This window comes from Phyllosticta citribraziliensis (assembly GCF_038025025.1).
Source record: "Phyllosticta citribraziliensis strain CPC 17464 chromosome Unknown J3D65scaffold_8, whole genome shotgun sequence".
NCBI lineage: Eukaryota > Fungi > Ascomycota > Dothideomycetes > Botryosphaeriales > Phyllostictaceae > Phyllosticta > Phyllosticta citribraziliensis.
Genome location: NW_027117345.1, coordinates 812,486 through 839,189, shown reverse-complemented (window position 1 = coordinate 839,189; position 26,704 = coordinate 812,486). Strand labels below are relative to the sequence as shown.

The 26,704-nt window shown below is 56.1% G+C and overlaps 9 protein-coding genes across 9 annotated transcripts; 4 read left to right on the top strand and 5 right to left on the bottom strand.

The window, feature by feature from the left end:
• Nucleotides 1-376: 376 nt before the first annotated feature.
• Nucleotides 377-2,084, top strand: J3D65DRAFT_431373 (uncharacterized protein). The gene is made up of 2 exons (XM_066796192.1): nucleotides 377-620; nucleotides 718-2,084. Exon 2 carries the CDS (start codon nucleotides 768-770, stop codon nucleotides 1,803-1,805), a length of 1,038 nt encoding a protein of 345 aa, XP_066653705.1. The 5' UTR covers nucleotides 377-620; nucleotides 718-767; the 3' UTR covers nucleotides 1,806-2,084.
• Nucleotides 2,085-3,575: 1,491 nt separating this feature from the next.
• On the top strand, nucleotides 3,576-6,549 carry J3D65DRAFT_699185 (uncharacterized protein; the record flags this gene model as incomplete). Its single annotated transcript, XM_066804062.1, has 2 exons — nucleotides 3,576-5,511; nucleotides 5,567-6,549. 2 exons carry the CDS (start codon nucleotides 3,576-3,578, stop codon nucleotides 6,061-6,063), a joined length of 2,433 nt encoding a protein of 810 aa, XP_066653704.1. The 3' UTR covers nucleotides 6,064-6,549.
• A 354-nt stretch (nucleotides 6,550-6,903) lies between these two features.
• J3D65DRAFT_431205 (chaperone protein) lies at nucleotides 6,904-10,227 on the top strand. The gene has a single exon (XM_066796191.1). The coding sequence runs from the start codon at nucleotides 7,263-7,265 to the stop codon at nucleotides 10,041-10,043; it is 2,781 nt and encodes a 926-aa protein (XP_066653703.1). The 5' UTR covers nucleotides 6,904-7,262; the 3' UTR covers nucleotides 10,044-10,227.
• A 377-nt stretch (nucleotides 10,228-10,604) lies between these two features.
• On the bottom strand, nucleotides 10,605-12,955 carry J3D65DRAFT_629619 (uncharacterized protein). Its single transcript, XM_066800759.1, has 7 exons — nucleotides 12,342-12,955; nucleotides 12,119-12,280; nucleotides 11,919-12,064; nucleotides 11,824-11,860; nucleotides 11,738-11,774; nucleotides 11,498-11,686; nucleotides 10,605-11,434 (listed from the first exon to the last, which is right to left on the bottom strand). Exons 1-7 carry the CDS (start codon nucleotides 12,693-12,695, stop codon nucleotides 10,974-10,976), a joined length of 1,386 nt encoding a protein of 461 aa, XP_066653702.1. The 5' UTR covers nucleotides 12,696-12,955; the 3' UTR covers nucleotides 10,605-10,973.
• A 932-nt stretch (nucleotides 12,956-13,887) lies between these two features.
• Nucleotides 13,888-16,804, top strand: J3D65DRAFT_573872 (elongation factor Tu GTP binding domain-containing protein). Its single transcript, XM_066797651.1, has 5 exons — nucleotides 13,888-14,041; nucleotides 14,104-14,124; nucleotides 14,192-14,326; nucleotides 14,382-14,480; nucleotides 14,640-16,804. Exons 1-5 carry the CDS (start codon nucleotides 13,960-13,962, stop codon nucleotides 16,721-16,723), a joined length of 2,421 nt encoding a protein of 806 aa, XP_066653701.1. The 5' UTR covers nucleotides 13,888-13,959; the 3' UTR covers nucleotides 16,724-16,804.
• Nucleotides 16,616-18,083, bottom strand: J3D65DRAFT_629603 (RmlC-like cupin domain-containing protein). The gene is made up of 2 exons (XM_066800758.1): nucleotides 17,256-18,083; nucleotides 16,616-17,173 (listed from the first exon to the last, which is right to left on the bottom strand). The coding sequence occupies exons 1-2, from the start codon at nucleotides 17,898-17,900 to the stop codon at nucleotides 17,042-17,044; spliced, it is 777 nt and encodes a 258-aa protein (XP_066653700.1). The 5' UTR covers nucleotides 17,901-18,083; the 3' UTR covers nucleotides 16,616-17,041.
• Nucleotides 18,084-19,312: 1,229 nt separating this feature from the next.
• J3D65DRAFT_556345 (glycoside hydrolase superfamily) lies at nucleotides 19,313-20,605 on the bottom strand (the record flags this gene model as incomplete). Its single annotated transcript, XM_066797263.1, has 2 exons — nucleotides 19,313-20,152; nucleotides 20,264-20,605. 2 exons carry the CDS (start codon nucleotides 20,603-20,605, stop codon nucleotides 19,313-19,315), a joined length of 1,182 nt encoding a protein of 393 aa, XP_066653699.1.
• Nucleotides 20,606-20,787: 182 nt separating this feature from the next.
• On the bottom strand, nucleotides 20,788-23,099 carry J3D65DRAFT_629599 (PH domain-containing protein). The gene is made up of 4 exons (XM_066800757.1): nucleotides 22,602-23,099; nucleotides 22,414-22,539; nucleotides 22,266-22,358; nucleotides 20,788-22,217 (listed from the first exon to the last, which is right to left on the bottom strand). The coding sequence occupies exons 1-4, from the start codon at nucleotides 22,695-22,697 to the stop codon at nucleotides 21,090-21,092; spliced, it is 1,443 nt and encodes a 480-aa protein (XP_066653698.1). The 5' UTR covers nucleotides 22,698-23,099; the 3' UTR covers nucleotides 20,788-21,089.
• Nucleotides 23,100-23,589: 490 nt separating this feature from the next.
• Nucleotides 23,590-25,831, bottom strand: J3D65DRAFT_604396 (uncharacterized protein; the record flags this gene model as incomplete). The annotated part of the gene is made up of 5 exons (XM_066798266.1): nucleotides 23,590-24,465; nucleotides 24,518-24,952; nucleotides 25,013-25,337; nucleotides 25,398-25,541; nucleotides 25,773-25,831. 5 exons carry the CDS (start codon nucleotides 25,829-25,831, stop codon nucleotides 23,590-23,592), a joined length of 1,839 nt encoding a protein of 612 aa, XP_066653697.1.
• Nucleotides 25,832-26,704: the final 873 nt, after the last annotated feature.

The following is a 26,704-nucleotide window of genomic DNA, read 5'->3' as shown; positions in this document are numbered from 1 at the left end:
TAGTTGGATTTGTTTGACAGCGACAGCGATCGGGAACTTGGGGGGCGGCGGTTGTGCTCCCACGACCTGAGCAAGCTCGACATGGCCGGGGACGCTAGAGGTGCTTAGTGGGCCACCAGGGCACACACAATGCTCGTCAGACTTGGTTTGCGGCGGGACAGTCAGAAGAGTAGTGGTCAGAGGTGGGTTTTGGCTGCATGGAAGTGAGAAGGACGAGAGAAGCCAAAAATACAGACTGACTTGATTGACTGGTGCTGCAGCTGGGATCCGATTGCTATTCGCTGTCGGCGGCACACAGCCCCTCCCGCGCATCCCAGCCCAGCCCAGCCCTTGACGCTCTGCAGTACCGTATACCTACCTACCTACAGCACCGGCAAGCACAGTACGGTAGCTGGGGCCCGGGATACGGGGGCTTGCACTCGGCAGCCTTTATCATGGCTCGTCGCCCGTCTCGTCTCGTCTCATCGTGCCCTCAGCTCCCTCTCACCTCCACCGTCCGTCAGGTCAACACCACACTACGGCCCACACGGCCATCGCCAGTGGAGCTTCCTTCGTCCGTCGGAGCGTCATGGCTTGAAACGACCGGCTATCGATAAGCCCAGTCTGTACTGTAACCTCAAGTTGTCCGTGATTCGGCCCCGCTCCTCCTGCCTGCTCTTGCTCCCAGCCCAGCGACCGCCGGTTGAGATGAGTGCTGACGCTTACCTGAGCCCACAGATGACGCGCCAGTGCGGCTTGATCAAAACCCAATTGTCCATATAGTCAGCATGATGCCCATTGTCCGCCCAAGAAGCGAAGAGGACCTTTGGTCTTCCAACGACGACCTTTCCCCTTCCGCCGTCCTCTCCACCATCTTCGCCATGCCGTCGACCATCTCCTACCCTGGCTCGCGACCCACCGCTGGCTGCGACGAAACCTGTCAAAGCAGCATGAGCGCCAAGTACTTTGGCACTAAAGCGACCAACACCGCGGCCACAGGCTTGCCCACCGGCGACTCTGCCGGCACCACGGGCGGTCCCAGCACCTTTATGACTCTGACCTCGTCTGGATCCACTGCATCTGCCACTGGCCTGACCTCCGCGAATCCCCAAAGCGATGGCGGCCACTCATCACCGGGCGACCACTCCACCTCCTACTCAAAAGACTCGTCGGGTCCTTCGACCGGCAAGATCCTGGCGGCCACCATGCTGCCGCTCATCGCCGTCACTGTCGTCAGCTTGGCCATCTGGATGATCCTGCGCCGCCGACACCAACGCCGGAGAATGGCAGAACAAGCGGAAATGAAAATGCACGTGGGAGACGAAGTTGCAGAGCATCGGGGGGATCCGCCGCAATACCGATCGCCGGCGCGAAGCTCCGAACGTCTGACCACAAGCGAAACAAGTCCAGCGCTGTCGCCTCCGGCTCCGGTCATCATCTCGTCAGTAGCACCCTCAAGCACCTACTTTTCTGGACTCGACACGTCCGAAGCCTTTTCCGTCCGGTCAAACTCGGTGCGGAGTCACAACCGGCCGGCCGGTTTTGTCATGGACGGCGAATTCCACGAGGAGCCTCCACCACCATACAAGCCATGCAGCGTGCCGCCGCTCTCGCGAGAAGCCAGCATACGCTCGAGGGCGATATCAGACGATGGCTTCCTTCCCGTCAGCACCATCAGCCAGCAGCACGCTCCCCTACGAAACCCGTTTGCGGATCCGGTCGACGAGGACGATGACCAGTACTCCGAGGTGTCGGATTTTTCGTACATCCGCAATGACCGCAGCGAGCGCAATGACGGGCGGCCCTTGGTGCACTCAGCCGTTTAGTCAGATGCGGTGATGCTCACGGGGCCACGGCAGGGCTGTGTGGCTGGTCTTTTCTTTTGCTCGTCCAAACGTTTCCCCTCGGGTGCGATGGGACGGGCTTCTTTTGTGGCTGAAGCGAGGCGGCGCAGCGACGGAGCATGTCATTCTGGCGGTGTTTTGGTGTTTCCCGAAGGCGTTGGTCAGGTCACACCTGGTATCCTAGGTGACATTTGCATTTCCTCTTCTTTGTCAGGCGAAAAGAGCGTGCTTCTCAGAGCGCAAGCATTCCCCTCGAACTTGTGCCGAGCTTTTGCTACTGGGCAATTGACTTTTTTTCTTTTTCTTTCTCCCTGTCCGTCAAGAGCATCCGGGTGGCGGTGGGTTGGCGGTTTTGCAGGCAGCGGTTTGCTCCGGCGGATTCAAGGGAGCCATGGTGCTTTAGCGTAGCTGCAACTGGATTTTTAAGGTTGGGCCGGCGAGTGCGGCCCTAACACACCCTCTCGAAGATCTCAACGGTGTCTCAGTTCCACGAGCCGGCAACGTTGGCCTACATTGTTTCTAGCCGTCACGGAAGGGACATGATCAGTGACCAAGGCTTGGCCGTGTGGGTGCTCCCGCGCGGCTGGAGCTGCGAGTTGAGAGACGTGAGATGGGCGCAAAATGGCAGCAATTGTGGTGATGACAAGACGCAGCCCGAAGACCGGCAGCCGCAGCGCCTCAAATACTCCAGAGTAGTCCTCGTACGGAAGAAGATGCAGGCGATTGAGACGGCGGGCCTGCGGTGTCTCAGACAGATGTTGCACGGGGGCAGCCAAGGTATTGTGCGTGAGCGAGGAATGCAATCTCTGGGCCAGCGTACCTTGCAGGGTTGAGCGTCATCTGCGGCACGTTGGACAAGCAAGAGTGGACGGGGCGGACGGATGATGATTGCGAGCGGCACACAATGGATGGGGTCGGGTTGGAGGAGAGGTGGGTGGTGAGCTGGCAGACGGGGTGGGCTGGGCAGGGGTTTGTGCTGTGTGCATGGATGGGTCGAGCCAAGGCGGCGACTGGAGCTTAGGACCAGCCCTTGCCGTCCATTTCTTCAGCACAGCACATTTCCATGTATGTACGCCAGCCAGGAACAGACGGACAGCATAATGGAATATCATCACCGTCCCCCGCGCCATGCTGCTTGCGGCCGCTGTCCGGGCTCCCGTCCACGTCGTCCAACTACCGTACCCGACCTACACCACCCCTCTCCTCGCCCGCGTTTGATATTGCTTCGTGCTGCCCTCCATCACCACCCTCCCTCTCCCTCTCTACTCCTGGGGCCTCACGCCTAGCCCTCTGCCCTCCCAAGGACCAAGGGCCTCCCTCACTTGTCTCTCCGCCTGCAGGGAGCTCCCACGTCCCAAACCTCACGCCTCTCGCTGTGCTCGTCCCCTCTCGCCTCACTCCCGCGCCTGCGACAACCCTCCGTCACCCTGTCCGAAACCTCTGCCGCAGCCGTCCTCTCCAATTCTCCCACCGCCTAGCCGCAGACTGGACCTCATCCCGACTGGCAATCCTCCGGCCGGTCCGACTCTGCACCTTCTTGCCAGCCCTCGTTCACCTCGAACGCCCTCAACGCCGATCCGCTGGCTTTCCCCGCTTGTCGAGCATTGATTCTATACCCACATTTTTCACGGCGCTGGGGTTTCCGTAGACGGGGCTTCAGAAGGATTCAAGCTGTCTCTGTCATGAATTTGGACCAACAGCGCATGTATGGGTATGCTCCAACCTCGTCGACCTTTCTCTGTTTTGCGTGACATGTCAATCGGCCTGTTTCTGCCTCGAATTGTTTCTCTCAATCACCATTGGCGCTACCTCTCTTTTGGTTCGTCCTCGGCTGGCGTGGCTGACTTGTTCCGTCCATCTAGCATCACCGACTGGCGCTTACCAAGTCCAAGCTCGACACCAAAGTCGGCTACCTTTTCCGAAAGCTTGTGTTATACTCCACGAACGGACGCATTCCAATCTCACTTTTTCGATGCCTGGTCGACTCCTCGAGCAAATGCGCAGCAAACTCCAACGAGGACGCCGCTCTTACCCAGATCCGGTATAATTGAGAGACCGCTGAGCTGCAATACACATAGCCAGCCAATAGAGAACCCCGGCTTCCACGTCAATCACTATTCTTCGACGCCAAATCTTCCACTGCCGCCGGTAGATCCTTCTCGTCGACTAGCATCGAGTCCGGGGCCATTGGTTTCTCCAACCGACACTCGGAGTACCGCAGAGGCATCAAACCTGTTCTCTGCTTCAGGAAACGAGGCCATGGGTACTCCACAGATCCAAACGCCTCCCCCTACCAGGGACCCGTCTTCCACCAGGACCAGGACCTTTGATGTCAGAAATTTCCCCTTCAACACCCCATCGGCCCTGTTTCCCCGACGAGACTCTGCCCCAGCAACCTCTACAACGGCCTTTGGTCAGCGTCCAGGCCCACCCTTATTTCCGAACCTGCAACTCAGCCTGGAAACGAACAGGTATGGGAATGCTGTGCCTACCAGGGCCCCGGTCCCCCCACAGCCACGGTTCATCTGGGACCAAAATTCTTCGGCAGAGGTTGCACCATTTGGGGCACCTGCTTCGGAAGATCCGTTTGGTTTCACTCCATCCCACGGTCAAAACTTGTTTAATTTTCAGCAGTCAGCGACGACATCTGACGCGAACAGGATAGATTCTTCATCGCTGGATGTATCTGGTGACTCCTGGACAACGCCTGCATTGCCAATGACTACATCAGCAGAGCTGCAGAAAATCACGGGCGGTGCAGCATCGACGCCTTGTTTGGACGACCCTTTTGTGGCGACCACGACAGGGGTCGATCCAAACATGCTTTTCAGCTTCGCTGGTGACTCACTTTTCTCCTCTCCGTTTCCTCCCCAGCCAGTCTCCAATCCTGGACAGCGGCAGCCGTATGAACAACAAAACCTGGAGGCCGAACGAGAGAAGAGGCTGGCACTGGAAAAAGTGCCGGAGCCATTCTTCGAGTCTTCCAACCCTCTGTCGACAATGGCCACGGCCAAACCAGGGCTTCAAAGGAGCAATACACACTCTGGGCTTGTGGGAAGATCGGCGAGCGCTGAAGGGAGACGTCCCCTTCTCAACGAGCCTCCCAGAAGAAATTCTCCTTTGAAGCGTGGAAACCAAACATCTCTGACAGCAATTTCGGAGCACGCCGCCACGCGCCCCAAGACACGCCTCGTCATTGACCAGCATGGAAACGCAAGAACCGAGACGATTAGAGGAGAAGGCTCGCCTCGTAGGTCGGTTGACCATCGCACTCGATACTCTGGATTGTGGGAAGACGACAGTGACTCTGACCGCGGAAATGATCACCAAAATCCCAGTCAACAGAGGACTTTACAGGGTACTCCCATGTCCCGACGGAATTCTGGCAAGAGCCGAGTTGGCAGCTTCCTCAGTAGATCCCAGACTACCAAGACCCTTAGGTCCAGCTCTATCGGGTCATTTACAGGTGAGCTGTCACGAAGGCTCGGACAGCTCTCTACGGAGACTACGCCGATCAAGCTGGGGTCGTTTGAAGATTTACGAAGCGACGGGATGAGCCAAGGTAATGTTTTGGGCGAGAACACGCGCAAAGATGGCAAGTTCCTGCCCGAAGGCCGAAATTCGGAAGATGATGACGCTCAAGACGCACTCAAAAGAATGCTGGAGGAAACCAAGATGAAACGGCAAGGTTGGCAACCCTTGTAACACTCCTTTTCGGCGATCGGCTGACGTGATCCCCACAGACAGTGTCAACTCGAGAGCACAAACGCTTGAAGCTCACAACGAGCGTTGGAAAGCGTCGGCCGACATGTGCAGAAAGGACCGGAGTGCAGGGCCTTTGTTCGACCCATTCAGCGATGACTTTTCCCTGACTCCAACGAGTGCAACGGCTTCGGGCAGCTCCACCATCTTCTCGCCCACTACCGACTTTAGCGGAACTTCGGACAGCGGAACGCGATGCGTCTGCAACTCGACCGAGTGGGACGGGCAGTTGATGGTCCAATGCGAATCGTGCAGCAAGTGGCAGCACGCGCGATGCATGGGGCTTCCTCTTCAAGCAGAGTCTTTGCCTTCGGTCTACATTTGCGTCTTTTGCACGGGAAACACGCCCGTGGTCCGAGGAGGTCGCGTCCGCGACCCTTTTCGTCTGGGGCAAGGTCAGCAGTCCCCATTGTCCCACAAGTCGACGCTTCGGCCTAGAATCGGTCTCAGAGGTCGTGGCACGCATGATGGATTCTAGTGGGACACGGTGGGCAAAGGGAGCATTAGTTCTCTGCGCCAAGCGATGGAGACGGAAACTCGAGCTCGTAATACCTGAAAGAGGGACAAGGATGGCAAGACGGAGGTCCCGTACCGTGGCCTTTTATTCCGGTCCAGCATACCACGTTGAGGGGTCGTGATTGGCCGGCTGCCCACACAAAACATGCCTTTCTTCCCTGTCGTCAACAAGAACCTCATTTTGAATTTGTCCCAAAAGAGCCGCATCTTTCCTTTAAATCACACCAAGAAAGCCATTCAGGAAACCGGAGCAGCATACCATATACCCCAGTGCGCCCAGAGGACAGCACGAATCATTACTTAGAATTCCAAAGACCAGCAGCATGACATGTCCCCTTTCGTCATCTGATGGAAACTTAATATCCCAGTATCATGTAAAAGGCTGGCACGAAGGTGGAGGCCAAGATTACAAAAGGAGCAGGTGGTGAGAGGGTTACGGGTGGAGGGTAGATTCTGCGGGGATGAGGGTGGGTCTGCAGGCGATGAGGCTGAAACGGGGGATTTTGTGGAGTGAAGAGAGTGCAGTAGAAGCCACTAGATGAAGCACAAACAATAGAACTCTTGGAGATCTTTGGTCGTTGGATGGGCCTCCCCGTGGTGATTGACGAGTCGTGTCAGGGGAGGATTGGATGCCCGGTGGTGGTCGTCAGCGTGCGGCGTGGAGTATGAGGCGAAGATGGAGGAGGCATTTATCCGGATTCAGAGGGCAAGTGAAGTGCCAGCAGACACATCAGATGTAGATTGATTGCTTTTTCGGGACCGGTCAAGGGGGCCGTCAGGTCTCCGTCAGCCTTGCGTGCTTATCGATAAGGTGAGGTGAGGTGAGTGACGTCGGGGGGTCGGGCGATCAGGCTTCCTGGAAGCATCCCGAAGCTTCGCTCCGCACCGGGATCATGCTCGACCCGCCCAGTACCCTCCACCACCCCCACGACGCTTCTGGCTCCTCCATCGTTGCTTCTAGCATCCACAACTCACTCCACCCCCGCTCGCCATATATTGCCCGTCTCACACTACGTTTCCTCTCCATCCAAAACACAGTCACACACCACCAAACACGACAACAAGACAAACACTCTTGGGTCGTTCAGACTCTTAACCACACCCACCCCTCTCACCTTTGTTCTTCTTGTTTGATACCCTTTTCCTCCGAAACCACACACCATGTCCGCCACAAACGGCATGCAGTTTACCGAGCGCGCCGCAAAGGCGTTGCAAGATGCTCAAGAACTCGCATCACAATACTCGCACTCGCAGCTTATGCCCCTCCACGTCGCCGTCTCCCTCGTCGACCCACCGCCCGACCTCTCCAAGGATCAGCAAGCAACCTCGCACGAATCCCACACCGCGGCCTCGTCTCCACTCTTCCGCCAAGTGGTAGAGCGTGCACACGGCGATCCTCAGCAGCTGGACAGAGCTCTCAAGAAGGCCCTCGTCCGCCTGCCCAGCCAAGACCCTCCCCCAGAGCACGTCTCGCTCGCCCCGTCCTTTTCCAAGGTCCTCAGAGCAGCTCACGAGCTGCAAAAGACCCAAAAGGACAGCTACATCGCCGTCGACCACCTGATCCAATCGCTTGCGCAAGACTCTTCCATCCAGAAATGCCTGGCCGAGTCAAACATCCCGAACCCCAAGCTCATCGACCAAGCCATCCAACAGATTCGGGGCTCGAGAAGAGTCGACTCCAAGACGGCAGACGCCGAGGAGGAACATGAAAACCTTAAGAAGTTTACCATTGACATGACGTCCATGGCGAGGGAAGGCAAGATTGATCCCGTCATTGGCCGTGAGGAGGAAATCAGACGCGTCATCCGCATCCTGACGAGACGGACCAAGAACAACCCGGTCTTGATTGGTGAGCCCGGTGTTGGAAAAACTACCGTTGTCGAAGGTCTGGCTCTCCGCATCGTCAATGCCGATGTGCCCGCCAATCTGGCGGCGTGCAAGCTGCTCTCCCTCGACGTTGGTGCTCTTGTTGCCGGCAGCAAGTACCGCGGAGAGTTTGAGGAGCGGATGAAGGGCGTCTTGAAAGAGATTGAGGATTCCAAGGAGATGATTGTCCTCTTCGTCGACGAGATCCACCTGCTCATGGGTGCTGGATCCAGCGGCGAAGGCGGCATGGACGCTGCCAACCTGCTCAAGCCCATGCTTGCCCGCGGTCAGCTACACTGCATTGGTGCAACCACCTTGGGCGAGTACCGAAAGTACATTGAAAAGGACCAAGCCTTCGAGCGTCGTTTCCAGCAAGTCCTGGTCAAGGAGCCGTCCATTGCCGAGACCGTTTCCATCCTCCGTGGCTTGAAGGAAAAGTACGAGACTCACCACGGTGTCACCATTCAAGATGGCGCCATTGTCTCTGCTGCTACTCTTGCCGCACGCTACCTGACCCAGCGTCGCCTGCCCGACTCTGCCGTCGACCTCATCGACGAAGCTGCCGCAGCCGTTCGAGTCACCCGCGAGTCACAGCCCGAAGCTCTCGACATGATGGAGCGCAAGCTTCGCCAGCTGCAAATCGAAATCCACGCTCTCGAACGCGAAAAGGACGACGCTGCCCAGACTCGCCTCCGCGAAGCCAGAGCCGAGGCTGCCAACGTCGAAGAGGAGCTGAAGCCACTTCGCGAAAAGTACGAGAGTGAAAAGGCTCGCGGCAAGGAAATCCAGGAGGCCAAGATCAAGCTCGACCAGCTCAAGGTCAAGCGTGACGAGGCTGAGCGCAACGGTGACCTCTCGACCGCATCTGACCTTCAGTACTACGCCATTCCCGATGTCGAGCAGCGCATCGCCCAACTCGAGCATGCCAAGGCCAAGGCCGACGCTGAGATGCGGACGGACGAACACTCTCTTCTTACCGATGCTGTTGGACCTGACCAGATCAATGAAATCGTCGCCCGCTGGACCGGCATTCCAGTCACTCGCCTCAAGACGTCTGAGAAGGACAAGCTGCTCAACATGGAGCGTCACCTCGGAAATCTCGTCGTTGGCCAAAAGGAAGCCGTTCAGTCAGTCTCCAACGCTATCCGCCTGCAGCGGTCTGGCCTGGCGAATCCAAACTGCCCGCCTTCGTTCCTCTTCTGTGGTCCTTCGGGTACCGGTAAGACGCTGCTCACCAAGGCCTTGGCCGAGTTCCTCTTCGACGACCCCAAGGCCATGATTCGCTTCGACATGTCCGAGTACCAGGAGCGTCACTCTCTCTCGCGTATGATTGGCGCTCCGCCGGGTTACGTCGGTCACGATGCAGGTGGACAGCTGACTGAGAACCTCCGCCGTCGTCCCTTCTCTATCCTGCTGTTTGATGAAGTTGAGAAGGCGGCCAAGGAAGTCTTGACTGTTCTCCTGCAACTCATGGACGACGGCCGTATTACCGATGGCCAAGGACGCATCGTCGACGCGCGCAACTGTATCGTTGTCATGACTTCCAACTTGGGTGCCGAGTTCCTCGCAAGACCTAACGCACCCGATGGTCGCATCGACCCGCACACGCGCGAAATGGTCATGGGCGCGCTGCAGAGCTACTTCTTGCCCGAGTTCCTCAACCGCATTTCGAGCATCGTCATCTTCAACCGGCTCACCAAGAAGGAGATTCGCAAGATTGTCGACCTGCGCATCTCCGAGGTGCAGAAGCGTCTGCAGCAAAACGGCCGCAACGTCAGCATCGACATTTCCGACGACGTACGCGACTACCTGGGCTCCGCCGGCTACTCGCCCGCCTACGGCGCACGTCCGCTTGCTCGCCTCATCGAGAAGGAGGTGCTCAACCGCATGGCGGTGCTCATCCTCCGCGGCAACATCCGCGACGGCGAGACGGCCAAGGTTGTCCTTGAGAATGGCCACGTCCAGGTGTTGCCGAACCACGGCGACAGCGAGCTGGAAGAGGATGATGAGATGTACGACGAGGACGACGCCGCGGCCGAGATGGAAGAAGACGGAGACATGGAGTTGTACGACTAAACGATGGATGAAGCAAGCGGTTGATGAAATTGACTCGATTGGTCGGAGCATGCAGAGGAGGGAGCAATTTCCTTGGCGTTGATGGCGTTGATGGCGTTGATGGCGTTGAAAAAGCATGACTTCTTTTCCTTTTTTGAAAGCACCCTGGATGGAGGCTTTTGGCAAACTCAAAACTTGCAGAGAAAGCACGTCTGTTGATGATCGATGGAGCATATTTCCTCGGGGCGGGCTTTTCTGGGATTGGGATTTGGGATTGAGAATGGGTATATCTGGGCATGGAAAGGTTAGTTAGTGCAGACGAAGAGAACAGTAATTAGCTGAGCGAATGGATGCAAGATGGGTATCATGAATAATAGACTTGGAATTTCTTCGTCTGAGTGGCTTCGCTTGCTTGCTTACTTGGCTTCTGTGACTTTGCTGCTCAAAGGGGACGACTATGATGTGGATGCTGCCTTCGCTGGTGCTGAGTTAGTTCACTGGTCTGGCTTGCTTCGATATTTGACATGAATTTTGCAACCCATTGCATAGATAGTGAGGAACAACCCCTTTTGATTCAATCGTGTGTATTTCAAATGTACAGGAGATGAATTGCTACTTGTGCTCGCTCCGTCTCTCTCACTCTCGGGTGTCGTGTTGGCTGACAACGTGGATTTGTTACACTGGCAGCACACGGAAATTACGCATTTGACTTTGTCAAAACTGCCTCATCGCCAACGCTGCCAAGCAAATCTCGCGGAAAATCGATCAGAACAGGAGGTCCAACGACTTTCTCATTTCACGTATCTATTACAAGCAGCGCGCCCTTGCGCCTCACGCCCACTTTGTACCAATTCTCTAAACACCACTCGGGGAGCACAGAACCAGCATCCAAGTCCAAACTTTTTTTACTCGCCTCTCTTCTACTATCCCTCACTCTAGCCCTTTCTCCGCTTAACTCTGCTCATTCGCATGGCCAGACGGACCCTGCGTGGCATAGTCAATGGTGACAAAAGCGCGGTCGACCTCACTCAGCGCCTCGCAGCAATACTGCAGCGTCTCGGCAATGTCGTGGGCCTTGCGCAGCGGGGTGCGCTCGTCGAGCAGCACGTCGATCTCGACCCAGATGCCGTCGCCGGCGTGGTACGCCGTGACGGTCTTGAAGCCCTGGACCAGCGGCCCGAAGCGCACCGCCAGGTACAGGATCTTGCGGTGCACGCGGTCCGACGCCGCGCTGCCTGTCAGGCGCGTGACGTTTTGGAGGCACGTGTCGGCCCAGTCGTAGATGATGAAGAGGGAGAGGAGAGCGGCGCCGACGGGGTCCAGCCACCAGAGGTGCGCGTGGAAGCCGATGACGGGGAAGAGCAGCGAGAGCGTGTTGAAGTAGACGTCGGTTTTGCAGTCTTGGGCCAAGGCTGACATTGTTGGGTCAGTATTTGGAGCCTTGGTTTAAGAGGGTTGACAGTTCCGCGACGCACCTTGTACTTGGGTCGTTTTGATTGGTATGCAGCCGAACCAAATGAGTCCCTTCAATCCGACTGTCGAGGCCATGGCGGCGATGGCGATTGTAGGTAGTTGAACGGCCTCTTTGGGGCCGTCGCCCATGAGCTTTTCAACGGATTCTTGGAGGACTTGAATGAAAGATACAATCATGATGATGGAGAAGACTGTGTTGGTCAGCAACGTGGGTGTCGACCCAAGGGTGATTGAAGACTTACCCAGAATACCAAGCGGCTCGAGGCGTTTTCTTCCCACCTATTTCCCGTCAGCGAATGCGACCACTTGGTAAGATTGCCGAACACACAGGAAATTTTGCCTGGAGCTTTTGTAACCTCCATTTCCTGTCGCGGAACTGTTAGTATCCAACCAATTCTCTAGAAACAGATGTCTTGAACATACACCAGGCGGTTTGTCGTCCATACGATCAAAGTGCAGAGCAGATCCAATGCCGAGTCTACGAGCGAGGCGATGAGTGACAACGAGGACGAAAAATACGAGGCAACGCATTTGGCCATGAGAAGCAGGATGTTGGCTACAACATTGATCTGCGGGTACGGAGAGTCAGCTTGCGATTTTGTCCCAACTCCCTACGGACTCACATTAATTGCCCACTTTGCATTTCTCCTTGATTTTCTCCTTTTCTGGCGCTCGTCGTCCGGCAACAATGGCTCGACACTTTCTTCTGTTGCTTGGAGCGCGCCTCCGCTCTCGGCAATACCGTCGTGGTCATAGTCCCGTGGGTTCATCGAATCCAAGACTTCCTGAATGCTGGATCAGCCGGCGTCTTCTTACCACGACTACCTGCCGAAAAGGAAGGCTCACATCCGCCATGGCCATGACAATGGCATCCACCTCCAACCAATCATTCAAACGCTCATTTTGATCCTGGTAAAAGTGCCGCACTTTCTTGTTCTTGGTCTGCTTGAGCTCCTCGACGCTCTTGCGGTAGCTTTCCAGCGACTTGCGGTCCATGCCCTCGAGGCCCTCGTGTAGCTGCTTTTTGATCTTGTCGACTATTGCCGAGTCAATGGTCTGAGAGACGGCGTCGCGGAAGCGGAATCGTGGGGGCAGGTCACGTCCGGCCTCGAGGTCATCGGTGTACTTGTTGCCGTTGGCGTCGGCATCGTTCTCGTTATTGCGTTTTGGGCGCGTCGCGCGATGCCGTGTGGCTACCATTGTGATCTACCTAGGTCGTGTGCTCGGGAGAAATGTTGGCAGAGTCCGTAATAAGTGGCCACTATAGCAACAGAGGCTGGGATTGGGCGATTGGGCGAAGATGGGGCCGCGGCGGACGGTGGAGGACGCGGTATAGACAGCAGGACAAGTGCGAGAGCAAGAGCAACAGACGAGGACGTAGGAAAGGGACAGGAGGTTATAGCAACAATGCAGGACGCGTAGGCCAGGTGGGCTACATCATCACAAAAGCAAAGCAGTGGGTCAGCGGGTGATGGCTCCCTCTGTTAGCTTCAGGTTGGTGAGACTGGACCGGGGGAGCTTCCAGCCTGCCGGGCCATGACGTAGCTGCGGCCATGGATCGGCCCCTCTTGAACTCCAGTCCTCTCGCTGTCACCTTCGTCGGCGCCACTCACAACAATCAGTAGTTACATGTTCCTGAATCATCCATCCCCGCGCGTGGCATTGACCGCGTCTGACGTGCTCGATTGGCCAAGTTTTCCGCATCATTGTCTCGCTTCACCACGCCCCTGGGCCTTTCTTCTCGAGACCCTTCGCCATGTCAGCGTTTCATGGCGCAGAATTGTCCAGCTGGCTTGTGGGGAGACCATCGTGAACATTGCCGAGTGGAGTGAGAATGACCCAGCTGCCGACCCAGTGATCACAGCCCAAAGAAACTCCAGCAACGAATCGTTGATGGGAGCAGCGGCTTTTCTCAGGATTCACAAGATCAAAACAAGCATCGAGCCCGCCCACTTGATTGCCCCATCAGGTTAGACGCGGGTAGATGAATGTATTGCGGCCAGGTCAGGGCGCCATGAGCCGCAGTCGGGCGCATTTGAATGAACGAGATCGATCATGCTGTTTCTGTGTCGTACCTCGTTTCCACACGCGTTTGACGCCTTTCGCTTCCTGTTCCACCACCAGAGAGCTTCCGAGAGCAGTTGTCGTTGGTTGAGAGAATCGGGGAGTCTTTTGCAGGATCAGGTCCTTTACAAGTGGAGTGCTCCGATCAAGGATTTAGCGGGAAAAACGCAGTCTGAGGGGTCGCGCCTGGAAGTTCAAATAACATCGAATCGTGTATTGATTGGTGTTTTGCCCAGTTAGCGCCGCCGAGTCAGTGGAGTGGCCCGAGCGTGGGGCAGGCCGTTGCGTCACTCACATCTTCTGTCGCAGACGATCAACTCTACACAACCTTCACGGCGCCAAACCACCCACGCCACCTTGAGTCTCCGCCTTCAGCAGCCACACAGCTCCCCTTGTCGCCATGTCGCATCGCAGGATCAAGAATATCGACTTTGACGACGACGACATCGACGACTACGAGGAGGATGATTATGGGGAAGAAGGTGAGGGCCCAGCGCCTCTACGCCGACACGTCTCGATCTCCTGCTAATCCCGACTATCTCAGAGTTGAGTCCCGAAGATCAGGGTACGCACAACGACCATCGCTTGACAGCTACTCCCGACCTGCGCGACTAACGCACGACCTACCCCAGAGCAAATGCGCCTAGGCAAAACCAAAGTCCGAGAAGCACTGGGCTCAGACTTCACAAACATCGGCGACAAACAGATTGAAGATGCGTTATGGAACTATTACTACGACATCGAGAAATCTGTGACGCACTTGAAAAGTCAGGGACATGGTTGCGGTGGGCAGTGTACGATGGTACTGATGATGCCTCACAGATGCTCATAAGCCCGCGCAAGCAAAGAAGGCAAAGCAGCCTTCTAGATTCGACCAAGCTGCCAATACCGCAGCTCAGTCCCAACCAAAACAAGTGAATGGTCAGTGTTCCAATCTTCACCTTACGTTTCCCTTGCCCCGAAGGAGCTGTCCTCCAATATAAAAGTGCCCCGGACACATGTACCGGTCCATGTAAGACCACCCACCTCGACCTCGCCAAAGCTTTCGGAACACTGGCTGAATTGAACTTCTTTCGCAAGTCTTCAACGCCTATCCACTTCCCGCGATGCTTCCACCACTTCAATCCGACTCCACGCCCGCGAATTTCTTCCAAGACACTCCGTGGCTGAACGTTCCAATACATCGACGGGGAACATTGACTCCTGCAAGGACTTTGCCACGCATGGGGCTGCTCGGGGGCTCCTCCAAGATCGCTGCCTTGGCTGCTGCACGGAGGAGAAAGCAGGAAGAGGCAAGGTCAAACTCCGCTGCTTCATCTGCAGAAGATGCGCAGCGGCAGACCGGCCGAGCAGTTTCCTTGTTGGATAGCCTGAGTACAAAGGTGAGTTCAGGGGGCCAAGACAATCGAAGCCAAATCTCAACTGGCACTCCACAAGAGCCGACAGCACTGGAATCCAACGCAAAGGCACGGCCATATCCTCGCAGAAAAAGGAGTCCGAGTCCCGTCAAGCCGGAGCCAGTCACAGTCACCGAACCGCCCAAGGTGGAGACCAAGAAACGAAAGGCGGACCTGCCTGATATTCGAGCCGAACCGTCCACATTCGCAAAGACCATGTTTGGATCGACACCAAGAGGACAGCTCCGCGGAGGCTATGAATTCTCGCTTCCGTGCAAATATATGATGCCGCAAGACGTCAAGACTGATCCATTTGCAGGACCAAGCCCGGATGATGAGGTACTGAACAAGCAGGCCAAGGCTTTCAAAAAGGCCGGAAATGCCGCAAAACAGAAAGACAAAGAGGCGGGGGCTGTAACTCAAGGCGTCGCAAATCTCACCGTGGACGAGGCACCCCGAGTGAAGAGCAAAAATCTCAACGTCCTCGAAGAATACGCAAAGTCAAATCTCAAACCCTCGGCAAACTTCGTCGTCATTGGTCACGTAGACCACGGCAAGAGCACGCTCATGGGCCGTTTGCTGTACGACCTCAAGGTCGTCGATGAGCGTTCGATTGAAAAGCTCCGCAAGGAAGCCCAAAACATGGGCAAGTCGTCTTTTGCGTTGGCATGGGTCATGGACGCTACGTCAGAAGAACGCTCTAGAGGAGTAACCGTCGACATTGCAACGAATACCTTTGAAACGGAGAAGACCAGATTCACGATACTCGACGCCCCGGGTCATCAAGATTTTGTTCCCAACATGATTGCTGGCGCCAGTCAAGCGGACTTTGCAGTCCTCGTCATTGATGCAAGCGCCAACAGCTTCGAGTCTGGTCTGCGCGGACAAACCAAGGAGCACGCACTCCTTGCCCGTAGCATTGGTGTACAGCAACTCATCATCGCCGTCAACAAAATGGATGCTGCCTCCTGGTCCAAAGAGCGATTCGACGAGATTTCACAACAAATGGCCGCGTTCCTCACCTCTGCCGGCTTCCAGCCTCAAAACGTCACTTTTGTCCCCTGTGCTGGTCTGACGGGTCAAAACGTCGCGCACCCCGTGTCCAAAGACGTCGCTCCCTGGTATAATGGTCCATCGTTGGTCCAGGCCCTCGAGACGTCTGAGGTCAGCAAGCGCGCAGTCAGCGGTCCTCTCCGCATGTCCATATCCGACATTTTCCGCGGCGACATCACCAGTGCCGTCTCTGTGGCTGGCCGCATCGACTCGGGGAGCTTGCAGGTTGGCGATGCTGTCGTTACGCTACCACGTCCAGCGGGCGAGACGGGTACGGCTTTCATTAAGGGAATCATGGTCGACGACGAGCCTGCCGACTGGGCCGTAGCTGGCCAAATTCCTACACTGCACCTGACCAACATTGATCCGGATCAGCTGCGATTGGGCGACGTTGTGTGCCATCCGGCAAACGCAATCAAGAGCATCACGACCTTTACCGCAAAGATTCTCGCCTTTGAGCACGTCATGCCCATGTTCGTAGAGGTGCACAAAGGCAGGTGGAACATGGAAGGGCGGATAACCAAGCTGTTGGCAACTCTCGACAAGAATTCTGGCGAGGTTACCAAGAAGAAGCCTCGCGTGATACAGCCGGGGACTGTGGCGAAGGTGGAGGTTCAGCTTGACCGGGCCGTGCCGCTGGAGACGGCGCAGAGGGTGGTGCTCAGGAACGAGGGCTTGACCGTGGCCGCCGCCTTGCTAGAGGAAGTGAGATGAGGGCCAAAGGCAATCCATGCCGTTCATAGAGTCTAGAAGCCTAGTAAATAGAAGCCAATACAGGCCGTTTTCCCTGTTCAATCGCTCCGATCATGACCCCTACATCAGAACTTGAATTCAATGGTGCAGCGAGGAGCTTTGACTTGCCCACCGAAGATGACACTACAACCCAGCGTAAAGGAAGTGTCATTCTTGGACTACCACGCGACTGGAAGCATGAACACTCGCTGCGCTTATTCGGGGCTCGTTCGAGTTTTCTTACCAGCGATACCCGCCATGATCGAAATCCGCGAATCCGGACGCAACATTCCGTCTTCGCTACGAAGATTGCGGCTTGTCTTTTCTGAGCAGCCAGGCGAGCTCGTCTGCTTGCTCAGCGGTCACCAGGTCCCTGAGACGCTCTTCGGTCAAGAAGTCGTGATCTGCAAACTCAAAGCCAGGCACGACAGTCTGGAAATTGTCAGCCAAAGAGCCCACTTGAGGCATACTCCTGAGAAGAGTAGTTCAATGTCACAGGGGGCAGGCAGCTCACCTCACTAATCAACAAGCCCTCCTCACTCTTTCCGCAGCCATCTTCGTCCTCGAGCAAGAAGCTCGCCTTGTACTTGCCGCCGTCTACAATCCACACCATGCGCTCACCTCGCTCGACATTCTTGCCTACAACAAACGTCTCGACGCGCGCCTTACCCGTGAGGCCATCGTCGCCGCCATCGACCTCGTCCGCGTGAATCAACACGTACCGGCCGCGGCCGCGAATCAGCGTGTGCACAGTCCGGCCCTTGTTGCGGTGCCATTTGCCCGCCGAGTTGGCCTGGCCCAGCAGGTAAAAGATGCTGGTGCTGGCCGCGCGCGTGAGGTCGGTCCAGCGCTGCTCGGCGGCGTTGTCCTTGTAGCTCTTTGCGTCGCCCGACGCCGTCTCGGCGAACGACACGACGCCCGCGGCCGGGCTCAGCATGCCGCTGTCGTACGTCGCGTGGAAGGGATTTGTCACGCGGCGGGCGTCGCGGTCCAGCTCGACGAAGTAGCCGCCTTCGGGGTGCGGGGCGAGCTTCAGCGCGCGGATGAGCGTCGTTGTTGTAGCATTTTCGTTGGCGGTTGCGTCGGCGCTGCTTAAGTGCGTTGAGAGGGGGAAGGAGGGCCGCAGTGGCGCGGAGAGGCTGGCGTCGATTGTAGACATGGTGGTGATGGTGCTGGGTTGATTTTGCTTCCGGTCTCTGACGCGTTGCGGATGCGACGGGAACTGCAGCTGGGGAAACGGAGATGGTTTTGGAGGGACAGCTTGTGGGAGTTGCCCAGGGCCTTTGGTGAATTACACGGTTGCTTACCGTACACCAAGAAGAGGGGAAATCTGATGTGAGAGATGGGGACGCGAGACGAGGAAACACAAAAAGCGATGACGGCATCCACCCACACCACCACCACCACCACCACCACCACCACCGTGCGCCGCGATAAGATGGAAGCAGCGATAAGCAGCAGGGACTCGCGCTTTCACGTGTAAAGTCACCAAGGTACTCAAACCACTTCTGCCCCCTGGTTGACAGCACTATCCAAAGCACGCTGGCATTGAAGACAGGGCCTCGGAAAAGTTGCTCTGTTTCAAAAGATACGGAAAACGAGCCATCGCTGTAGCCTCGTGGCCCTGTCCTCTTATCTGCAACTCAAATGCCGTCGAGATTCACATGCTGCTGCTGCTGCTGCTGCTGCTGTAAACAGCCAGCTAGTCGAAGCCATGAAACCCAAAACAGGCCAAAGGGCGTGCTCGAACCGTGGTTGAGTCAGGGGGCTGATCCAACGCTTGAGCGCTAAAACGGACGCCAGCAAAGATTATGTTCTTGAGTGCAGCACCAAGGCTGCGATTTCGGACCACGGACACGCTTAATGGTCGTTATTGGCAGCTATTTTGAGAGTGATATGCACGTGAATGCGTTATCGGTGACCAGTATCCCTTTCTTTCCTTTTTTTTTTTTTTTTTTTTTTTGGTCATTGTCAACGGGAACGGCCACGCGATGAACGCAGTGGCCGGGACCCTTGTTCCAACCTATCTTGGTAAGTCCCGAAACTTTTTTGCTGTTCTCGTTTTGCGGTTAAGAAGCGTTGCTAAAAGGAGTAGGTGTTCCGCTTTCCAATCGGGATGGCGGAAATGCTTTATGCAGCTCATGCTACTCAGTGCATCCTGCACGTGCTTCCTTCAATATTCTTGACTATACTTGACGTATAGGGCTTGAGGGTAGAAAAGCGGCATCTGCAAGCCCATTGGACAGACGGTGTAGATTGTAAATTGGCAGTCCGCCAACCAGTGACTACGAGTGGCCATCGACTTGCCAAGATGGATAGGTCGCGCCCTCTATCAATAAAGGAAACGCCCAACTTTGCGTTTTGGCCTTCCTCAAAAGCAAGTTGAGTTCACCTTACCCATGCGAAGATGGCTTCTAGACCATCCGTCGGCATGACAGAACCACGGATAGTGAGGCGTCAGACATTGATCTGTACATTTCTGCGAGGTCAAGGTTGAGTTGCCGCGGCAAACTCAGATACCGGGTGACTCAAACTGGCCCAACCGGTGAGGCTTCTTGTCCCCATGATTCGTCACTGCTCAAGAAGTAACGCGGCTGCCGTCTCTACGTCGCCATTTGTGGCATTCAAGGCCGCGACGGCGTTCGCGCGCCCGAAACCCAGCTCGCAAAGCTTATCGACGTCGGCATTCGGCCAGGGGACCTGGGTTGGCGGCAGACCACCAGGAGGGGCAGCAAACCCCTCCCCCTGGCCAACGTTTGGTATCGTCCCCCTGGCGGCGGTTCCAATCACCCTGACCCACTCCCATGGCCGGCTGGAGCACGCCAAATCGCGGCCCTCTTCTCCCTCGTTTGACCCTGCGTTGAAGTATTCCCAGCCCATGACACCGCCAAATCGTAAACCCCTGCTGCGCAACGCCGTCACGACCGCTGATAACCTGCCCACATCCACCCAGCCGCTTCCCCCGTTGCAGTGATTCGTCAAGACGCCGATGACTATCTTGCTCGCCGGCCACCCGGATGACACCATCGCGTCGTAAAAGTGCGCGTTGCTGGCGTCACCCCAACCGTTGTAGAGCTGGACATGATACCAACTGACGAGGTGTCCGTGTCCCGCCTCCAGCGCAAAGTGATTGAGCCCAGACATGTGGGCATGGGAATGGGGGATCTGAAGCGGCGCACTTTGAGGTTGCGCCGTTGGAGTGTAGAGGATTGGTGGTTGCCGCAAGTCTGGTATCATGGCCGTCGCGACTGGGGCAAGGGTGGTGATGAATGACGGGCCGAAGTCGCTGCGTAGGCGCGAAAGGAGGCGGATGATGGTAGGGAGAGAGATTTCCTCTTCAACATCGAGATCGAGGCCGTCGAGGGCATGTCGTCGAATGAGGTCTCGGAGGGGAGCGTAGTATGCTTCGAACTGCAGCAGCCGTGAGTTGGTGGTTGCTCGTTACCGACTTGGCTGCACAAATCCATGGCTTCCCATGGCGCCGAATAAGAGTGCCTTGGTACAGAAGTTTTGCATGCTCACCTGCTGTTCGTCACCCTGCAGCCTCCAATAGCTTCCTTTGGCAGCTCCGCCCAACATCCCCATCACCTTGACGCCTGCTGCCTGAAGCTGTCGCACCTCGTCCCATAGCTGATTGAATTTGCTTGCGCTCGGTGGGTCATCGTTGAGCGTAATGTTTCCAGGGCCCTCGTTCAGGTGTATTGCGGCAACGATGACGTGCGTCACGCCGGTATCATTTGTCAGAAGAGGTAGCAGCGAAATGGGTTCGCCGGACGGAGTGTGATGAGTCTGGGCGTACAGAATCAGCCGCGAAGTCTGTGCCTGGGGCGATTGATGGCTCTCTTGTTGCGTCGGAGGTGACATGAGAGCAATATTTTCCGGCTGTTGGTTGCGACGTGACGGGAAGGTGGCATGTTCGGGCGCGAGTACGTGGAGGCGCCGAGAGCGCGGGCGGGAGAGCGGGCGGGACCGGCGTGGGGTGCGCAAGGGGCTCTCTGCTCTAGCCCCTGGGTTCATCTTCAGGGCCCACAACTTCACGGCATATACGGGACTGATCCTGGCGCAGAATACGGGCCGCGCATCGTCTTCAGGAGTTTCAAGCATTGTGCGCGTTTGAACACTCGTATGATGTTAGAAAGGGGTCGAGACCAGACCTGTGATATACTGCTAACCAAAACAGACCAAAAGCTTCCCCCCAGCCGAGACGTGAAAGAAACAAAAGGAGATGAAGTCAGGCGTCGACGCGATTGAGTGTCGTTTTCGTGACGTGTTGCGTTGAAGAGAAAATGGCGGAAAGGGGAATCCAAAATTTGACCGCGCCATAGGGTCAACTACCTCGCTCCCAACCTCAAGCCTTCTCCTTCTTCTCATCACTCACACCGCTGGTTAGCGCAGCAGGAGTCGTGGTTGCAACAGCAGACGTAGGCTCTGAGCTAGTGGCACTCGTGATACCCTGTGTCTGCAGCGGCGACATTTTTCCATCTGGGCTGATCGGGCTCGACGCCATACTACCGCTGGTAGCCCTACTCTCTGCCGGGCTGATGGGTTGTTCGCTTGTAGTGCTGCCTGCGCATTCGCGAATAATGTTCCACCATTTTTCGGCGTCGCTGGCTGTGTGCGCCTTGAAGGCTATTTCGTGCGTCATGGAAAAAGCGTTGCCAATCTTTCCTTTGGAGACGTCTTTGCCCTTGACATTGAACTTGCTGCCATCGATGGCGCCGACGGCGCAATCAGGCAGGAACAGCGAGAGTTCGGGCTCCGGGTCCTTTTGAAAGTCGTCGTCTGTCTTGAATTCGTGCAGGTACTTGGCTGGCGTGACCACATAGTAATTAGCGTCGTAGCGACGAAGCATCTTTCCTCTCTTCTCCAACGAGCCCGCAATCAGGGGCTGTGCTGCCTCATGGTGTTGGTTGGGAAATGCAATATTGCCCACAGAGCGAGGAGGGGCAGAAGGATCAATGAGAATGTTAGTCTCGCGCTTGATGAAACCCTCCCACTCAAAGTTTCCAGGGATGCACTGGCAAGTGCCGACGATGTCGGCGTACATGGCCTTGCTTTGCTCCATCTGCGTGTTTATGACTGTGTTGAATTGGCCCATGCCGGTCTGGAAAGTCTGGACAATGTGCGCTTCAAATTGCGCGAAATTGTTCTGCACAGCCAGGAGATCCTGGCGGTTGTTGTTCTCCTCGATGCATTGCTTGTTCAGGCGATGGACGACTTGGCGCTTGAGAACGTAAGGATCCTGGTCGGCGGTTATTCTGCCGCCGGCAGACGCGAACGCAGCAGTGTGCTGACCTAGCAGCTCGATATGCTTTTGGGTCACAGCACGAGCCTTGTCGACGGCCTTTCCAGTCTTTCCAGCCCCCTTGGTGAGCTCCTTGTTCTTGTTCTTTATCTCGGCGTGCAGGCGTTCGAATATTGGGAGGACCTGGCCTTTGAGCGACTTGGCGGTGTTTTGGTGCGAATTCGAAAGTGCCTAGGACGTCAATTGAGAACGGGGGTTGAGATTGCGGCTGCGACTGACCTGAGTGTTGGATCGAATGTTGTCAAACCACCCTGCCACTCCGCCCATGTCCTGACTGAAGTGGTGTCCTTCTTTCAGGGGAGAGGAGACTGTCTGTACCCCTGTTAGCAACGCGCGCACGCATTGAAGAGGATGCGACTTGACCGACCTTCAGAACTTTTTCGTATTCCTTGCCCTGGCTAGTCTGGAGCTTCTCGGTGGCCGTGATGTACTCCTCGATGTAACCGCAGGCGTGTTTCCAAGCCTGCAGGCGCTCCTGGAAGAGCTTGGTAACCTGAATCAAGGGCCCTGGTTAGTGCGCAAGGTCTGGGAATTGTGCGCATCAACATGGCTTGCCTCGCTGGTGTCTTCGTCGGGAATGGCGCTCTCGTCGCCCATGGTCGTCGTCGTCGTGGCCCTCCTAGGGAGCGTGGATTCGGTAGGGCTTGCCATTGCGAATTGGCTGCTGTTGCGTCGTAGGATCGGTGATGGGTAGGGATATTCGCGATAGAATGGGTATCGCGGAAGAGATGGGGAGGCTCAAGGAACAGTGGAGTTGGTGTGCAGGGTAGAGGGCGGGATCGGAGGTGGTTGTGGTTCGGGGCGAGCCAGGATAATGAGCTGGGGGGGGGGGGGGGGGGGGGGATCAAATACGGCTTGGCGAGCTCAACGCGTCAGAGGCGTCCAGACTCGGCTTCGGGGGCGTCTTTAGGGGGGTGTTGGGAAACACAAAATCATGCCCAGTCGTTGAAAGGCTTGACAAGGAACCTATGTGCCCACATCATGGGCCAGATCAGGAATGAAGTCACCGTGATGGTCAGTCAGCACTAGGACCCTGACACTGACACATGTTCTAGCCCATCCTTACCTCAGGACCGTTCCGGCTCCCGCCCGGCATCCATGTTTATCTTGGCCCTCTCCCCCGACGTCATATGGCGCAGGGATCATGCGGACCTAGGTCCATCATGCAGCCCGCATGCACTAATGTAGTTGCTGCATTGATTGACATGCTCCCGCATGATCAACAGTCCATCGGTGCCATGCTCTCTCTGATTAAGCCCTCCCTATTCTCTACTCTAGCAGCGATATCGCTCGAAACCAAGAATCTTTTTCCGCTCGTGTCAAGCAGCCCGCCCATACGCCAGTGAAAATGCTAATATGACGCCAGGAGGTGGGTATCTACCGCGCCAGGCTTTACCGTCTATTGAGAATGAAAGAGAGAAAAAAAAAAGGAAAAAAAGGAAAACTAAAGACCGAGTCAATCCGTCTACGAGTTGTGTACCAATGAAAACCAACAGACCGTCGTCAAGACGTCAATCGAAACCAGGACAAACCCATCATCTCACTAGTGGGCGACACGTGCAGCTGCCTCGGGTCGCAACGAATTATATGCTGTGTTCCTCTCCGTCTCTTCTGTCAATGTTGCCAGACTGCCAGTGGGTGAAGGGGTGCTATCCCTGCTTCGAACGTGAACTGCACCGGGTCGTTGCAGGTCATGGACCGGACTCGCCGGTCTGCTCGTGGCCACCTCGTACGTTGGCAGCCCTTCGCTGATGGGGGTTCGTATGGGCGTCTGCAGCGCCGTGTTGTAGCTCGGTATTCGTGCAAGTGCCTCCATGTCGTATTCCACCCGAATCTCAGCCACAGGCGGAAAGTAACTGGCCTGAGGCGAGTGATTGGCGCTGTTGTGGGATTGGTGTCCACTCGAGTTCTCCGACACTTGATGAGAGCCATTTTGACCACCGGGGCTGACTGGTGCCGAACTTTCATATCCATTCCTGGGCGTGTTCGTCCCAGATGAATGTCGAGAAAAGTAGCTGCCCGATCTTGAGCGGAAATCTGAAGGGTGATTCTGAGAAAGGCTGAGACGAGCAAGGCGCGAGTGCAGCTGGCTTGCAGATGCACCCAGGCCCCCGGATCCTGCAACAGCGTCCATTGATGGCAGGTCTTCGGCTGAGTTCCGGCGGCTTTGAGCGTACAAGGGGGTTGCATATCCGCTGGGAGCCGGCGACCGCCATCCTGGCGTTCTAAATCCTCGTGGGTCGATGTCGCTGTACATTTGGTCCAGCTGGTGTTCAGCATAGGTAGGAGGCGCCGCCTGTGTCGCCTCGGCATGCATGGCTGCTTCTATCAGGGCTCCCGAAGCCGGCGAGACAGTCTGGTCCTCTCCTACGGGAAGGTTTGGCGAAATAAACAAAACACAATTGTTCTTGACAAGGAGCTGCATGCTGTTAGTTTCGGACCCGTCACGGCGAACGACGTGGAAACCGTACCTGGCTGGTATGACCTTCTGGGTTGTGAAGGTTGACGTAGAGCTTGATCTTGTGGTCGATTCTGATGAAGTCCGTGTCCACATTCTGTCTGCATTTCTTGAGCGATTTCGGGAATGGGAGCGTTAGTTTGAACTTGAAAGATTCGTCAAACGGATGGTCGTCATCCTCGTCGGTCATCCTCTGCTCAGCGTCGTCGGGCATGTCGTACTCCTCCTTTGCCACGATTGCGTCCCACGAGTGTGGAATGGTGCGTTCCCCTTGGATAGCATTCAGGATGACGTGCTCGTGCAACTCCATCTTGATTTTCCCTATTGTAACGCCTTTCTTGAGAGGAATCAATTGGAAATCGGCCGTGGCCTGAGTCCCGAATATGAAGTTGGTTTGAGGTATCGTAATCTTGTAGGCCAGCTTGTCCGCCCACACGTCCTCGTTGGTCTGCCAAGTTGTTAGAGGTCAAAGCTGGGAAGCTGGACAGGCGAGGATCCGAGCACATACCTGCTCCATGGCAGCCTCTGACAGAATTTCATTCGCAAGCGTCCGAACAATTCTCAAGTGCCTGTCTGCATACAGACACTTGGCCATCATGCCCCGATCGAGCGTGGCATGCAGGTTGTAAATTATGTAGCTGCCGGCGAGACCTTCGACGCTTTCTGGCAAGTTCCCTTTGAGGATGAACTTAAAATTCCACTCGTGGATGCCAGGTCCCATTGTGTGGACAATCTTCTTGCTGCTGGGGTCGGCGGGGTATAGCAGCATGTCGTCCCTGAGGAACTCATCCTTGTAGACAATTTGCTGGGGGTTCACGGCGTTGGTGAGCCAACTGGATTGGTCGAGTCAGTCATGGCTGCGCAATCCAAGTTTGCCCAGAGTGTCTACGCACGAGATTTTGCGAGTGCCGATCAGCGACAGCTTGATGTAGCGGATGGGGATCGAGTCGCGGTTGGTCAAGACCAATTTTCCGGTGAGGTTAACTGGTTCGGCGTTGTGCGCATCACCGGAGAAGACGACAAAGGGCGAATCGGGTCTGAATGAAGCAGATTAGCTGTCAGGCACAGTCCAAAGCTAGCTGCGAAACACATGAAAGATCTTTGGTCTGGACGCATTGTTCGGGGTTTTGGGGAAAGATTGATGTATGCCCACGCAAGACAGGCGGTTGCAGGAAGCTTGTGGGTCTTTTTCCTTCTTCCCTCTTCTTCGAGACATGTTGCTGCATGCCCCGTCCAGCCAAAACATGAAGCTCTGGGATGAAGCGTACCTTATTTCAAGAACCGGCTTTGACCTGCTTCCGCCAAAGACTTTGGGAGTAGTGACCATTTCGGCGGCGAGGCAGTGGTGGTGCGGTCGAGGGCCAGCTCTGGGGCCAGCGGGTTGGTGGAAATAATTTCTCGAGGCGAGGCAGGGAAGAGGGCGGTCGGTGGGTTAGAGAGAGAGGGCCGGATAATTAAGTAGATTGGCGGGAAGGTCGACGAGGGATCATACGACCGGTCGAAGAAGAGAGAGTTTGTGGGAGGGTAGCAAAGATTCGGCGTCGGGGCGAGAAAAAAGCAAGGTTTGTTGGCAGCGCAGCGTAGGGTAGCGTAGCGTAGCAGCGAACTTGAGCAGGGCGAGGCGACAAAGAAGGTATGCCGACGGTTGCTTCAGCGGACGGGATGACGTGATGAAATGCAGCGCGACGCGGCAGACGAAGATGGCGCAGACAGCAGAGGCAAGCCCAGTGTGGAACGGACGCGACGGTTCGGTTCGGTGCGGCGGCGGCGGCGGCCCAAGGTCGAGACGGGCGTGGGCGTGGGGTGGGCGTGGTGGATGCAGCAGTGAGTGAGCTACCGTAGGTCAGGTCTGGTACCAGGGTCGCGGCTCCTGACACTGGCACATGCAGGCAGTGAGAAGAAAGTACCGAAAGCACCAACACAATTGCGGACGAGGGCGCCCTTTTGTTCTATTTTTTTTGCCTCGTTGCTCAGCGGGCCCGCGCGATAGAGAGGCCAGACGTTACCGCTGGCTTGCCTGCTCCTAATCTCTCCGTTCCGCTGCCCGGACCAGGACCGCCTCAGTACAGGGAGCATTTCCATTGAATTTGCTATGACGTGGGCCTGCCTTTTTTTTTTTTTTTTTTTTTTTCCCACCCTTCTCTGCTGCGACGCCACACCAAGGAACCAGTGCAAAGATAAGTACAGAACCACCCAAAAG

Bases quoted from the DNA above. Each gene is read 5' to 3' on its own strand.
- J3D65DRAFT_629619 (XM_066800759.1), bottom strand. From the start codon at position 12,695: ATGGTAGCCACACGGCATCGCGCGACGCGCCCAAAACGCAATAACGAG. The intron at 11,861-11,918 runs GTATGTTCAAGA...GTTCCGCGACAG, and splicing joins TGGACGACAAACCGCCTGGT to GAAATGGAGGTTACAAAAGC. The intron at 11,435-11,497 runs GTGCGTCGCGGA...CAACAATGTCAG, and splicing joins CAAAACGACCCAAGTACAAG to CCTTGGCCCAAGACTGCAAA.
- J3D65DRAFT_629599 (XM_066800757.1), bottom strand. From the start codon at position 22,697: ATGGCAAGCCCTACCGAATCCACGCTCCCTAGGAGGGCCACGACGACG. The intron at 22,359-22,413 runs GTCGGTCAAGTC...ACAGGGGTACAG, and splicing joins AATACGAAAAAGTTCTGAAG to ACAGTCTCCTCTCCCCTGAA. The intron at 22,218-22,265 runs GTCAGTCGCAGC...TTGACGTCCTAG, and splicing joins ACATTCGATCCAACACTCAG to GCACTTTCGAATTCGCACCA.
- J3D65DRAFT_431373 (XM_066796192.1), top strand. From the start codon at position 768: ATGATGCCCATTGTCCGCCCAAGAAGCGAAGAGGACCTTTGGTCTTCC.
- J3D65DRAFT_431205 (XM_066796191.1), top strand. From the start codon at position 7,263: ATGTCCGCCACAAACGGCATGCAGTTTACCGAGCGCGCCGCAAAGGCG.
- J3D65DRAFT_629603 (XM_066800758.1), bottom strand. From the start codon at position 17,900: ATGTCTACAATCGACGCCAGCCTCTCCGCGCCACTGCGGCCCTCCTTC. The intron at 17,174-17,255 runs GTGAGCTGCCTG...GACAATTTCCAG, and splicing joins AGGGCTTGTTGATTAGTGAG to ACTGTCGTGCCTGGCTTTGA.
- J3D65DRAFT_573872 (XM_066797651.1), top strand. From the start codon at position 13,960: ATGTCGCATCGCAGGATCAAGAATATCGACTTTGACGACGACGACATC. The intron at 14,327-14,381 runs GTCAGGGACATG...GATGCCTCACAG, and splicing joins ATCTGTGACGCACTTGAAAA to ATGCTCATAAGCCCGCGCAA. The intron at 14,481-14,639 runs GTCAGTGTTCCA...TTCTTTCGCAAG, and splicing joins CCAACCAAAACAAGTGAATG to TCTTCAACGCCTATCCACTT.